The sequence below is a fragment of the Branchiostoma belcheri genome, unplaced genomic scaffold (assembly GCF_001625305.1).
Source record: "Branchiostoma belcheri isolate BF01 breed outbred unplaced genomic scaffold, Haploidv18h27 scaffold10, whole genome shotgun sequence".
Taxonomy (NCBI): Eukaryota; Metazoa; Chordata; class Leptocardii; order Amphioxiformes; family Branchiostomatidae; genus Branchiostoma; species Branchiostoma belcheri.
The window spans coordinates 1,934,775-1,950,280 of NW_017802380.1; the positions used below are offsets into that span (position 1 = coordinate 1,934,775).

Genomic DNA, 15,506 nt, shown 5'->3' on the forward strand with positions numbered 1-15,506 from the left:
ACATGCAGTCTAAGATAGCCCCAAAATGTATGATGGGAGACATGAAGCCAACATACCAGAATAGTTTGTAATCCAAGCAATGAATTTTGAACAATCAAACCACTGCTATGCTATTGATAGATGAAAAAAGACAAGGACTTTCTTCAACTGTTGAGCCCAACATATGAGCATTTTAGAGTTGATACAGAACCTGAAGACTTTACTAGCTGACACACAAAAATTAATGTTCATTATTTAATCCTCAGTGTGCTGAAACAATTTTAGGTCCCTGAATGCCTATCATTCATGTCATAATTTGCAGCTAATTGGTGCGATTTATAACCTCAACATACTAAAACTCCCAACTAATAAGGTAATTTCTGCTATTCACAGTGAAAAATGAGGTTAACTGATTAGCTGACAGTACAGAGTAGGTTTAAGAGTTTCATTGTGTTTTGTCTATAAATAAAAGCAATGTAAAATGCAAATGAGTAACTTACTAATGTCCTGATTGCTCCATGCAAATTGCATTTTTTTTGTCTGCAAATTATGAGGTTTAGTGGCACAATATCAAGAACAAAGAGGGTGGGCTCAATCATTAATTATACCGGCAGGGATTTGATATCTGGCATGTCACGTTATGTGGTATGTCAGCTCACATGGAAAAATCCGGGCCGGAAACCAACAAAAAAACTTCAGTATGATTCATGTTCTAGTTCAGGAAAGAGACAGCAGGCGTTCCATCATGGAGGTGTAGTAAGTTAGCTCAGGCTGCTGATCTGTTATCACACTTTTCCTGTGTCAGACTAAGGCCACAGTAGGGAAATTTATGGATGACTTCCATGCGCATTGATTTCTGCCTGATTTTGGAAAGAAAAAAAGTAATTTCATTCCCTGATAACCCTAGCCTTTTTTGGGGTGGACCCCTGCAAGGCACATAAAAATTTCAACCTGACCGACCTTTTATAGCTCTATGATCTGACACCTGAGTGATAAAATGTTTTTCCAACATTGACACTGAAACTGTAAGTGTCCCCATGCAAGTTTTACTTTGTTAAGCTGTACTGTCATTTTGTATGAGTTGGATAACAAGTTGGATCACTAGAGATTGCCCAAGTTTCATAATAAAAAGAATGAAAAAAAAGATAATCCCTAACGTGTTACCTACTGACCCTAATTTTTTTAAAGACTGAAACAGGAAACACAACATTTTTTTCCTACGCCCGATCAGAATCTGTGAGGATCCTGGCAGTATCATCAATTTCTGCCAAACACTAGGCCCAGGCACCTGTATCACTGGAACTGTACTCTTCAGTATTATGAATGCAAGGATCTTCTTTCCTTTCAAACTCAACACAGCAAATCCTGTGAAAAAAAATGGCTGACTTGCAATCAATAATCCTTTATGTGGAGCTACTTGAAGCACATCAGAATGCATGTAGAAGGATGGCCTTATTATAACTTGTGTATGCTGGAGATCCGTTGTGATGAATTGATATGGTAGCTCTGTGAAATTGTTTATTTTCTTACAATGTTTTGATCTACAAAGGGGCTGCTGTAATGATACAGGCAAGATCCATTATTTGGATTGACTTCTTAATCAATAAGAGATAATGAAACAATTACTAAATGTTTTTTTCTTCCCAAAAGTTTCAAACCATTAACATTAAACATTATGTAAATTTCAATCAACTTTGGTTGTAGTTTGAAAAAGAAGTAGAACGTTATATCTTATTGCATGACACATTTGTTTTTTTAAGCTTGAAATGCCATTTATGCTATACATGTATCTCCATCAACCCCCCCCCCTTCCCATGAATTTCACAACATTGTACCAGAATTCAGATTCATCATACACAGCATTTGGGTCGACCATATTAGTATGTAACAACCTCCGGATTAGATTTCCTCAGTAATGTATTCCTCCTACCTTGGTATCTATTTTCTTGTGTGTTGAATAGGAAACAGGTTTACCCCTAGTTTTGCTACAATGGAAGATTGATTGCGCTCACTCAGGGCTTATAAGTGGTGAAAAAAAGAGTTACTGCTTGCACGGAATGACGTTTAGGAATCTGGGTTAATTGTCAGCCATATTTCTCAAACAACATCCGGGGAGACATCTGCAGGAAAAGTGGGTCAGCAGATCTTTTGATTAGGGTCAGGGATGACCCCTGGGTCGATCTATCAGGGCTTTGGAAGGGGGGGATTTGCAATTGGATGGGTTCGGACAACATTTGGTTCATATTGGATGATTCTGTATTACTGCACGGAATCATCTCAAGTGCATGGACCACAGGTGTCTGATTTGATGTCCTTGATTACGTGCCAGAAATGTACGTCCTTTTGGTAAGCCTCATTTTTCAGCAGGCTCTATTGCATTCGTATGATATGCATTTCTGATTGGACATGTGAGCTCCCCCAAAAAAGGAAAAGCTACCTCTATTTTACATTTATGGTAACATGTAAAATTTGTATAACATATTTGATAAGAATTATCCTCTTTTCCTGCATTAATTTTGTAATCTAGAAAAAAAACTTCAATCAAACATATAAAATTTGTATACAATATTTTAAAACAAGGAATCTTCCTTCCTGAATTTGTAAATCCAGAGGAAAAAAATGTTAACCAAAAAACTGAACTAGAGTGGCCTTATCGAAATTACATCACTGCATTATGTCTGATCCCCAGTCTTTATGATTTGGACAGTCACGAACCTCGTGATGTTCACAGCCAACCGTGAGGTCATAACCTGCCTGCCTACGCACGCAGCACACTTAGGTAAACCACTGCTTTATGAGCTGTTGGATATAATGGTTGATAAAATGCATAGAGATGGACTTTGGCCAATACAGATTAAGGCCCTCTGGTTAATGGATCGTGCACAGTACACGTTTTCGTGTATGCTACACCACTTTGTGCCTTGAAATCAGATTGTTCGGTTTTTAAGGAAATGTAAAAACAGGCTGACTTTTGACCTGCCAATGTAGCATTCCATTCAGTTAAACTTTCACCATGCAAAGTAAGCTGCTTGGCATCAACTTTGTTTGGATTATGCTGTTACATGTTGTAGGTAGCAAGAAAAAGGTTAAGCTGTTCTACTGTTAAGACATTTACTGTAAGTAATATCACACAAATATACTTTATAATTTTGTGATTTAAAACCCACCTATAGTGAAATGGGAGATGTTGTAAAATGCTTATTTCCATTGAAGCAGCATTACCATAAAAATGGATTAAGCAAAGCTCTTTTAGATTACAGGTATTGTCGTGACATAGGTCACAAGACCCCAACTGTCATGATGGCTCATGTTGTCACATGTCTGTGTCATCCAATCTCAACAAAACTGTGCTTGGAATGAAAATAAGATCATTCAGTACAATGGATACATTTGATAGACTCTGCATTTGTCAATCTGGACGGAATACAAACCAATTTTTCTTGTAACAAATTGAAAATCAATTTTTAGATGCCTTAAAATGTGACAGAATTTTGACATATTGCAGCCATAAAACTAAAAGATGAAAGGAGTTTATAGCTGCTATTTCACACTTGTTTTCCTCCATGTGATGTGATATTTGAAAGAATGTCTTGTGTATGTAACTGATATTTCTTGTGTGGGATCAGTTGCCTACTGGTGGTTTGTGGTGCTACACAAGTATATTATTCTGTAGGTACATATGTACATGTATATTTGGAAGGCGTTCTCCAAGAATTTCTCAGTTGAATCCCCTCAGTTTTAAGCAACTTTTCTGGCCTTAACACTGATGAAAGCTCATAGCATTTTTAACATTCATCCTATGCCAAGTTGTAAAAGATATTTGTGCTACATGAAAATAAAAGTTGAAACTTTTACAAATGGAAGCTGCCAAGCCATCGCTGCTAATGGAAAATCAATATGGAGAAAGACTCCCTGTTTCCACAATCATTTGATATGAGGCATGCTATTTCTGTACCCTCATTAATAATTCTGGAAATTGGCAGTCATGACTTATTAAAGAAGTCTTGATAAGAAACGTGTGGGAGATTCCATGATGGGTTCTTGGAATAGATAGAGTGAGAACAGAGATATCTGGGAACTTACTGTAAAGGCAGAAACTTTCACGGTGATTTTATTATCGCTGTGACTTCTTCACTGCAAATTCGTGACACTGCAAAATGTATTTCCTCATAGATTGTGCTACAGAGATGTTTTAATTATGGATTCCTAACACTGCAAAAACCTTCTGTTATGCTGCAAAATAAAATCACTACAAACAAAAGTAAATGCATTCACAGTAGTTTGAATTCAGGGCTGGGTCAGTGTGCCATCAGGTAATCTATTCATGTGTTCTGCAGAAGGGAAATGACCAGTTTCCCTTACTTATTCTGCCCCACTAATCGGGGAGCTCTTGTTCGGGATTATGAGGCAGGGTATTGATGGGAAGGGAATTTCCCAAGCCTAGCTACTGTAGTATTTCCTGCGAATGTCTCTGCACTGCATAGTGATTGGGTTGATTTCCGAGGAAAAAGCAGTTATACATTTGTACCAGCCTTGTTTTTGACCTCAGTATTTTATTACCTCCATGTACTAAGTTTTGTTTAGTCTGTTCGTGTTTGTGTGTGTTTGCTTGTGTTTCTTTAGTTATTTCCACATGCCTGATACATTGAGGACACTGACAGGAAGTTAGGTCAAAGGTCCCAGAAAAGGTTATCTCATTTTCTGTCTTCGACTTCCTACTTTCTGTTGCCTTATGGGAGCCAGTAGGAAAATGCATAGACAGAATCAGCCAAATATTCACAATTATCATAAATAAAACAAGAAATTCACTAAAAGCATTTTATGGAGGTTTGAGATGTTTCTTTTCTTGTTTCCTTTTGTGCATTATTACGATGTGCAAGCAATCCAAAATTTATTGTCATTTGAGCCCCAAGGTAGAACAGTAAACTCAGCAATATGTAGAGTCAACAATAAATGTCAGTATTAATGATCCTCTAAAAAGCAATGTTGATGTCACAAAGTGCTGAGGCTAATCTTCCACCCCTTGGATATACTGTAAGTCTGGGTGTTGTAAATGTAATGGTATCATAGATCAAAATGCTCCCTATGGGCAAAGCCTCATCTTTGCACATTTTTTTAACACATAAGGAACCAGGACTTGCAAATTAATTATTATCAGTTTTGTTAAAATGATAATTTTATTGTTTAATAATATGCTGCGAGGGCGGCATATTATTAGAACAGGGACTAAACACCACCATGAAAATGGAAAAGGTACTACTAGATAATATAGAAGAATGACATTTAGTGATATGTGATGCTTTCAACTAATTTGCAAGAATATGTAATATATCTGTATAGGGATCACTCATTGTGCAGCAGTTTTTGTTTAGAAACATTAATTGTAAGATTCAGACTTTTGAAGATGAACTGTGGTTCCTGTGGCCACATAGGACATCTCCTTGGTGCTGAAACTGCGGTGCTGCTTTCCACTTTGATGTTTGCAGCATTTTGCAAGTTATGTAATCCTGAAGCTGTCTTGCTCTTTGCTGTTTGAATGGTATTGTGCTCTTCTTTTAGGTTACATTATTCATTAAAACCTTCTATTGGCTAAGATTTGATAACACTTTTTTGTAGGTCTTGGATTTGTAGATGGTTCTAGCATGTTACAAACAATGGTAGAATTGTTGTCTAGCACATATATTGTATGTGGCCTTTATCCCTTTCTTCATCTTATAGTGTAAACATTTCTATGTTAGCTACATGTATCAGGAAGTGCATACCAGAGGACTAGCCCCCTACTGTGATTGCACAAAATTGTGTGGCCTAGCACTAAAGAAATTGACCGGTGCTGCCTATATGCCATGAATGGTGTGGGAAGGACTTTAGAAAGCTAAGTATTTTCTAATTGTGAGTACATGGGCAGAGAACCGATTGACAATTGTGTTTGGTAGGAGATAGGAAAGGCAGCGTACCTTCTGGGCTTTCCGTTTGTCTGCTCTCTGGTTCTGGTGGTAGATTCGGCTGAAGTTGGACACGATGACAGGAACAGGTAGAGCGATCACCAACACACCGCTCAGGGAACAGATGCCCCCTACAATCTTGCCTGCCCATGTGTCAGGAACCATGTCTCCATATCTGTAGGAACAGAAAACATGGCCATGATGAATATTTAGAATAAGCTGCATGGTTCACATGAAGAAACAAGATTGAGCTGCAATTCGGTGGATTGCTCATTCCTTGACAAAGACTGGAGTTGTACAGTCAAAAATTTGGATGAGTACTATTTTTTGTGCTCAACTTGGTAATTGCAGTTCAATCTTGTTTCATAATGACTTCTGCCAACACAGATGAACTTTTAAGAGAAGCTGGTTCACAGTTTCAACTGGGCATGTATGAGGTCAACGTTAAAGACCCATAACTTGTAAATAGTTCTCTAAACCATGCTTTATGCCATGTACAGAGTGTTTTCTAACATAAATGAGATTGTGATATTATTGCTAAATGGCAGTGTGCATGCTTACTATGATCCAGTTACATGGTTGTGACACATCTGAATCTATGACAAAATAGTAGCATCCATGTTTAAAACATATATTGTATTATTGCCCATTTCTAACTAAAATATTTAAGTATGTATGGTATATAAAATCTGTATTACATTGTACCATGTCTTTTGGTATCTGTATTATATGTATGTATTAGCTGCATGCAAAGACATATACATGTACATATATACTCTGTCCCCCATGTCCCATAATGGCACAGTCTACAAGATGCCATATAAGGCCTGGCGGTGACAGAGCACAAATGGAACCCGGGGGCTCGGCGCTGCAAGACGCCAGCCGCATGCAAATCTTATCTCCATCATAGGCGGCTGCCTCTTGTGTGCAATTATCTCCCGAATTGAATTCCAATAGCGATTTCGAAACGACCGTTTGGATAGTCGGTAAATCAATGGCGGAATAAAATTCTGGCCAGCAGACTCAACACCAGGGATTACGGACATCCTATCATGCTATTACCTGGGCTCCTTCCTATTTTAGTATTGAGAAGGGCTTGATGATGGGAATATAGATACGGGGGGATCCTGCCGGCCAGGATGTCTTGGGGCCTCAACACGTAAGTGGAGGGTGGAATTACAGAGTGGAGGGTGGAGGAGACTTGTATTGATTTGCCATATTGCATAAGGCACCAAAACAGTTTCTGCTGAATGCCACGGTCGAAGATGATGTAAACTGCAGAGACATTCTCTGTGTTTGGGTGGCTACTGAATCAGTGGACATTTAAGATGCTTTTATGCCATAATTTTAAATGTAGCACTTTTTGATGATCAATATGAGTATGGATTGGACCAATTAAAAGGCATCCAAGGAAGGAAAATCACAAGACATTAGGTTAAACTAAATTTAAATGATGGGCCTTATTATTTTCAGTATACATCTTCCATTTTATATCATTTCGTCAAGAATTTTACTGACAAAATTATACTAGTAATTGGCCTGACTGGAACAGTGATTGTAGATTCTGCTCTTGCAGCTTCTGTTCAATCAAATCTGTTGAGGATCTGACTGATGAACATTTATTTTATCACCATGGAAGAATGGCGCCATGACCTTTAGTATGGTGACTGTGGGCCTTGCTGCAGTGCAGGTCAGGGAGGGGGCCTGGAAAAGCTGCTGTGTATGTAGCGCAGCATATGGAACTCCACTGGGCATATTTGTCCAATAATACGCAAACAGGACACATTTGTTATCCATCCGTTCAATGGCTCTCTGCGCTGAAAGGATGAGCCCCTCAGCTCTAGTTCTCAGCTAAGCTTCCTTCTGTGATTGTCTCCTTGGCTTCAACTTGAGCATGGCCTGAGACACCTCCATAATGTCTTCATTTCCTGAATTCGTTTTGACTAAAAATGGTAGCCACCGGTTTGATCACGACGCCATACCCACGCAGACCCTATCAGGATCAAGGATGCCCCCACTGGGCCCCTTTCTTTTGGGGGGGAAAATGTCATTTTCAATGAGGTCATGCAATATGCAAATCTGCATTTTGTACTTGCCACGATTTTATTTGAATTTGAATCAAGAACTGTTATCTCCCCATTGCAGCCATTTGACCCCGTGGACCACTGATCTGCAGAAAAGACAATGCAATTCCTGCAAATTAGCCAGAAATCCTGAGCAGCAGCCGTCACCTCTTCATCATATTCAAAGAATGCACTGACAGCAATCAAATGAAGCAGAAAAGAAATCACAGTGGTTTCCTCCGAAACGGTTTTGCCTGCTCATTAAAATGACTCCCGTAAATATTCGTCACTACAGAAAATCACCTGGGGGGGAAGAGAAATCGAAGAAGAAGCGATGGTGGTAGGCCATGCATGATACATTAGCCACGGCAGCCATTTCTGCCAGTTTGGAGAAGAACGTTTCTGTGGTGATTACATGGCAAGGGTTGAAGGTCACAACTAAATTATTGATGTCTCGGCAAGGATGGCACGACTTTCCCATTTCATCAGCTGGATGCAGGAGGAATACTTACACAATTACAGGCTACTGGGGAACATGGAACAAATTCTGGCCCTGATTGTAGCGGCTGATGACTCGATAATATCAAATCTTTCAAGCATCTGTAACACATCAGAACCAGGCAGCACTTCCTGAGTGTCATTCCTTGCCAAGGTTATATACTATTAGACATTCTGCTCATCTGCAGTTTTAATGGGCCCTGCAGTTTGGAAAGAAGCTGCCAGGGGACTTGTATGAAGATCTAGTCAGTCCTTTCTAATATTAGGGCCTCAAGCCATTGCCCCCAAGCCAGAGGAGTCATTATTTATTGAAGAGTAATATTGTATATAAAACCACAAACAAAACAAAGCCATGGACTAATTACAACACAAGCACATGTGTCAAGAACACAATAACCTGGCAAAGTTGTCTTGGAAGAGGTTTCAACTGAATGTCTGGATTGTAAAAGATATTGGAATACCTTTTTTTTTAGAGCTTTAGCATCATCTGTACTTGAATTCCTTTTAAATTAACATCTTTACTCCTCAACTTTATTATGAGTTCTGTATTTCCCACATTCTCTTGTGCTCCTCTTCCTCTTTGGAACCGTTGTGATAAGCTGTCTGGGGCATCTCTGGGGAGAAATATCTGATGTCTCAGATAGATTTGCCCAACAAGAAACACTGAGTGCAGGTATAAATAACCATTTATCATGGGATAGATGTTTGCTATAATGGTCTTGGATGACTTAGGTCCCTTTCATCCAGCAGTCATTGGTGCTGGCACAATACTTCAAAGGTTTATGTATTTTCATTGGTGCCGGCACAATACTTCAAGGGTTTATGTGTGCCTTCGTTGTGTTCTTTAAGGCAATTTCAGCAATTCTAGGTACTTCATCTTACACAATACCTATAGGTATATCCTTTCACTGTATATCCCATTGCGTATTCAAGAGTTTGGTCTGTTTGTAGAGCTTACAAATGTCCTTTCATGTGGGATTCCTGAAAATTGTTATAACATATTTCAGGGGAGACAAGAAGTAGTTTTTTTCTCTCCCTCCATTGTGTCATACCATGGAGAAGCCGAATAAAGAACATTTATTTTCTCAAAGCAGTAATGTACACACTTGTCTTGATATAAGTATTTCTTGCAAATCTGTTCATGGGCAATGAGATACTACTGGGCTGTGGTAGCAAGTCCCTGTTGGTTGTAACTTGGAGGAATTTCTGTACATTCTGCTGAGATAGATGGATGATATACCCCTACATGGAGGCGTAATGATTTTGACATGGAAACACACCCAACTACCTGATGCATTTTCTCATGGAGTAATAGAAACTTGGCAAAGGAGGGAAGGTGACACAAGCTTCCTGTAGGGCACATGTAGGTTGGAGCCTTTCCTTGGCAGATATTGTTTCATCCTGTCACGCCATGACAGGAGGATTAATTGATGCATCTCTCTCTACATCAGTGACAGATGGGTGGTTCGGAAGTACAGGGAATCACATGCAGAATGCTACCCACACTACATGGGCTTACGTCATCTATTCTGCTATGTTTAGAGAAAAGGCAGCCACAAATGGATTTTTCCAGAAACAAAAAGCTTTTTTCCTGCTTATCCATCGAGTACTAAATGCTTTGGTGTCTTCTGGCTATGTCAACCCTAGAAATGAATCATTAATTGGAAAGAAGTACAGTCTCTGATTGTCTATGGATATAAGATGGGTGTATTTTCATTTTACCTACCAAAGCATTCAGGAATACATTGTTGCATCCAAAGCTTTGAAATGACAGTGTTTTAAGCTTATCAACCAAGGGCAATTATCAAGATTGAGGATAGATTTAAAACAGCTTATCTTCGTCTAAAATAGCTTGTCTTCAACCCTTCAGAAATTGTAAGTCTAACTTGATTTTTCAATGTAAAGCATCAACTTCTTTTCATGACAAAACAAACTGTTATACATTGTATACATGTACAACATAACTACCAACTGAATATTACCTCTGAAATGTCACAAAGGCACATTTACATGAAATAGTACACGAAAGTTAGTCCATCAAGTTAGGAAAGGCAGAAAAGATAACATCAGTCAAGAAGCATCAGCTCATTGAGAAGTCCCATCTCCTTTTTCTACCTAATTACAGAATATACCAATTCCTGACATGAAAGCAGTGGACAAAATTGCACAATAAGTTCCCCATGCCTCCAATCTATTCTTCAAAGCCCCTCCTGTCATCAAGAGGAGTCCCAGCAGTGGTCCATCACCAACAAGTCCAACTACAATTCCACCAAGACAACTTCCTCCAAGTTCAATGGAAAAACGGCCGAACAACAGAGGGAGACCTCTCGGGCCCCCTGCCTGCCATGACGCCATTTGAAAGACAATGACAGATGGAGAAGCGAAGTAATGACAACAGGCATGTTCCTCATTTTATTGTTGATTGCATTAGGATGTGGATAACCTGCCCTGACCTCACGCGGGCTCATCCTGCAGGAACCACCTCATCCCCACCGCTATATTTATCCTTGTCTCGCCGTTTCATCTCCAGCGATGGAAGACCTTTTATCACCACAGGCCTCCAACACGTGGCCCCCAAATGGAGACATTAGTGCTGATTGAATGTGGGAATGTCAGTGTGGCTTCATCAGATTTCAGTCTGATGGCATTCTTCCCAAAATGAGGTGGCACCAGTTCACGCTAACGGATTATGCACTTTCTTCTCCGAGACACGTGCCAATAACTCTTTGCAGTATTGCCTTCCCTGACATTTTACTGATGCAGAATTTGATACATATGTAATCTGTGGGAATTACTTAATATACAAAAAGTAAGGCAGTATCTTACCTGCACAAGTTTGGAAACCGATATGACGAAGGTACTAAATTGATGATTATCACAACACTTACAACATTCTGATCTGAGAACTGGATGCAAATCATTTGTTACTGAAAATATATGAATATTCATAATCTAACGTGTCCTCCTTTTTTAACTCAAAAGAAGTGGAACATTCATCTTTTGATTGGCACTAACCATTTGGAGTACTTAATGCTCAAAAAGTCGAGACAACTGAACAAACCTAATCAAGCCTATTATAAGATCCAGGTCCCATCTTCAGTTATGTATTACATATTATATACTAGCATATGCACCTTAACCTGCCCACCAGTTTGACTACAGATACTGTTGTCCTTAAATTTCTTTTGCTAGATCAATATATATATATATCCTGCTGTAACATGTATTCCCAAAATAATACATGCTTTATCGATAGCTAGCATTTTACTTCTCATATCATTACATTGGGATTGGCCATTATCATTGTGGTGTAATAGTGTCTTCTATATTTATTCTTGGAAGCAAAGCTCAAGGTTTTTTAGAGTAACCCTGTCATATTTTGAAATCATATGCTATCGATGGAGAAAGTTAGGAATGACATTACATCAAAATTTCTCTAAAATTTTTCCATGTTTTATAAACACACTGAAACTTGGACATTTTTGGTCCAAATTATTCCTTACTCCCCCCTTGATTGCCACTGTTACCTATCACACACGTACGGGCTTCTTTGCCACTCCCACATTCTTCCATGATGGACCACTTTCGGGCATGATGGGAATTTACGCAGCTAAATCAAATCCAGTTTCCAATTGGCCAGTCTGAGACATGTGACTTAGATACTCCGTGCTGATTGGACAGATTTAGTGAATTCCAAGGACCTGTAGGGTCAGTGCTTGACACATGGAAGTTTCTAATATCCAGTCCTACAAGACATTACAGTGTACATGACAACTCAAAGATGAGATGATTTTGCAAGTCATTCCATACCCCACCTAACTTTCATTTAATGTGACATCTGACTTCCTTGTCATTAAAATATTCTTTACCATGCTATGTTCAGTCCAGGTATTGGCCCCTTGCTCCTAAATTTATCACTACTTGCCTCTTCATCAGTAGTTTTTAACATAGTCATTTAACATATATGCCAGCTTGTCAATTGTTATATCTCTTAATTCAACCTTTGTTTTGCCAATAAAGATGTGATTTTAGCAATGTATGAAAAAGCTACTTCCAAATTACTATAATTTTCGTATAGCCTTATGTGCATGCATGGATTTTGTTTTTAATTAAAAATTTGTCTATTTCTTGGCACATGGAATATTCATATTATATAGCAGCAGGTTGCTGATTACAGTAATGATCTGAGATTGTATAATCCCACACAGCTGCCGTGTCATCTGTTCCAGGTTTGGAAGGTGTACTGTATGTAACTGCTCCACATAATCAAATACGTGGAGTGCAAAATCCTTCAAGGACCTCCCGAGTCCCGCGGGGCCCCAGAAGATCTATTGACATATGTTGCACAGCCCGGAGAACCATAACGTTTAGTTATTCATGATTTTCAGCTAAACGTCAGCAGCTCGCCCCGCGATAACGATTGAAAAATGGCCATTTTACCGCCTCCCAGCCCGCAATACTTGATCTTATCATCTGTAACACCATGCAATATTCACAGGTTAAAGATGGGCCTCGACAAATTATCATCCGAAAATTCAGGTATTGGACTTGGCAATTCCCCAGTGGGAGCCCCCCACGCATTCCCCCCGTTTTATTCAAAATGCCATTTTGCATGGCGCAAGCAGAATGTGCTCCATTGTCCAGCGCCACGCTTTCGTGGGAGGTGCCGAATGGCAGTTTGTAAGCTTTCTGCAGGTGTCCTGGTATTGGGACGCAGGAATAATGTTGAGGAATGGACGGCTCTGCGCTGAATGCTAATGTGCGAGGGGAGGGAGAGAATGCCCCCTGATAAGCCCAATGCGGGCAGATAATGGTTACGGGATACCCCCGCAGAATACAGGAGTGCTCCTGCCTCACGACCAGACAACCTCTGCTAAAGAAGCGCCATCATTTGTTGTAATACAGGACAATAAAGTAATCTACTACAGGGCAAATGACAAGTGTTGTGGTGAATAAGCGGTATACAAGGGTGCTGTAAAAATAACCACCGCATGAAACTGATTGTTTTAATTGTTATAATTTTGTGATCATTTACATATTGGATGATGTCTGCAAAAATTTTATCCAGATAACATTTTTAGTAGTAGACTAGTACATGGCAAATGACAAATATGGTGGATAAGCGGTATACAAGGGTGCTGTGAAAATGACCGTATAAAACTAATTGTTTTGTAACAGTTATAATTTTGTGATCATTTACATGTTGGATGATATCTGTGAAATGTGGAATAACTTGTCACTTAAGCAATGTCAGACAGTGGGGCTGGTACAATTCAGTCAGGGATTGTGATGCTATGAATGTATAGTGGAAAATGAGTGAGTTCCTTTGTTATACTGTATGTCATTTTGGATTATGTCTTTTTCTTGTAATGTCTAACGTTTGTCAGTATTTGTACTTGTATGTCCAGCACTACCTGAAAAACAGGTTTTCTAATGTAACCTGAGTGTATTTTGCTGGTAAAATAAATAAATGAATGAATGAATGAATCTGCAAAAATTGTATCCAGAAAACAAGGATATACCAGTTTCACATGATAAGGCCATGTAAGTCGTCAATACACAGTACTTTGCTTATTGATTGAGGAATTCTGATTGTATTGGAAATCAATGAGAAATCCACTGAGCAACTGCAACATGCTGTATTGATTTCTTTAAAATGTTTTTGCTCAACAACTAACATTATGCTCTTCTGAAAGAAAAGCTACTGAGTATGTTAGTGGGATACAAATGTAGGGAAACGAAGTTGTGATCGTGCGTTAGTTGTCAGTAAATTCTTAGATAACCCTAACCCTGAAAGAACAAGAAATAGTCATGCCTTCAAGTACCAGAGTTATCAACCAAGGATCAAGGATTAAGGTGTTCAAAAACGCCTATTTTCCTAGAACAATCACAGAATAGAATTTGCTGTCACCATGTACATGTATAGTAGGGGCATTATCACTAGATAGCTTTAAACAATGTTTAGAGTTAGATGTTCAAGTGTTAGGTGTAACAAGTCCTTTTGCTCTCTTTGCAAACCCGGCGTTTCCATTTTTCTGAAGAAAATGTTTGCGTATCCACCTAATTAAGAACCACTAACCATAACCTAAAATATGCCACTCTTTGAGTTTCATCACTGAATGCATGAACTTTTAATGACTAACCTGGCAGTATGTTTTACCCCTCCATACTGTGATAATGGGAAATTGTACCACAGGATGCATGGAAAGTGAGAGAAGGCATTATATTCACAGTAGATGGCATTCCTTGACATTTTGCTGGGCATATGCAACAACCACCTGTTTGAATGCAGGCATAAATATGTCTTCAGCAGGATACATTTCCACCCTTGCAGTAAATCCCTTCACAGCTCCAAGCAACGTGTGCAAACGCTTGAAGAATGGCTCGTCAGTGTTTCACTGAAGGCTTTTCTAAACCGACCAGTGGATCATTTTTGCTATCTTGTTGCTGTAAGCAACCCAGTGGATGAAACTGGACAAAAGTTATATTCACCATAAACTGCATCATTACTGTCATGGCTTCCGGTCATAGTCAGGTAGCCTTTAACATGTGCTATGTTTCAATACCTACGATAAATATAGAATGAAATGAAAGGGAACAGAATAACATTACCATTTCTGGCATTAAGAGATGCAATTTCAGAAATGTTTCGTTGGTGGTTATACGATTACATGTGGCACATATAACGGGGGTACATAATACTGGAAATTGTTGGCCATATGAGCATGCAATGTTCTCGTCTCTATGGCCATTGGCATTTTGTAATAGAATGATGGATGCTTGAGATTATCTACTTTGTGAACAAAAAGGGGCCTTCCTTCCGAAATTCAGACTCAAATCCACCCCGTGATTTTCGAACATCCTTCAACGCATGGAAGGTCACCTTTTGGGATCTACATGTAGCTATGCAGGAAAAGTATTGACATTCAAACAACTAACAGTTACCAGTAGGAGTGAAAAACTTACAATGTTATGTCTGGTAGGTGATCTGTGTCAGTGTTGGTCAACTTAAATCTAAGTGCCC

The 15,506-nt window shown here is 39.1% G+C and overlaps 1 protein-coding gene across 3 annotated transcripts in view; it reads right to left on the reverse strand.

Moving 5' to 3' along the window:
* Window positions 1–15,506, reverse strand: part of LOC109472614 (potassium voltage-gated channel protein Shal-like) — a 57,458-nt gene that overhangs the window by 13,076 nt on the left and 28,876 nt on the right. For all 3 annotated transcript variants that reach the window (XM_019772433.1, XM_019772424.1, XM_019772443.1), the window contains exon 3: window positions 5,934–6,096. In XM_019772433.1, the coding sequence (XP_019627992.1) occupies window positions 5,934–6,096 (163 nt within the window). The remainder of the gene's footprint in view (window positions 1–5,933; window positions 6,097–15,506) is intronic.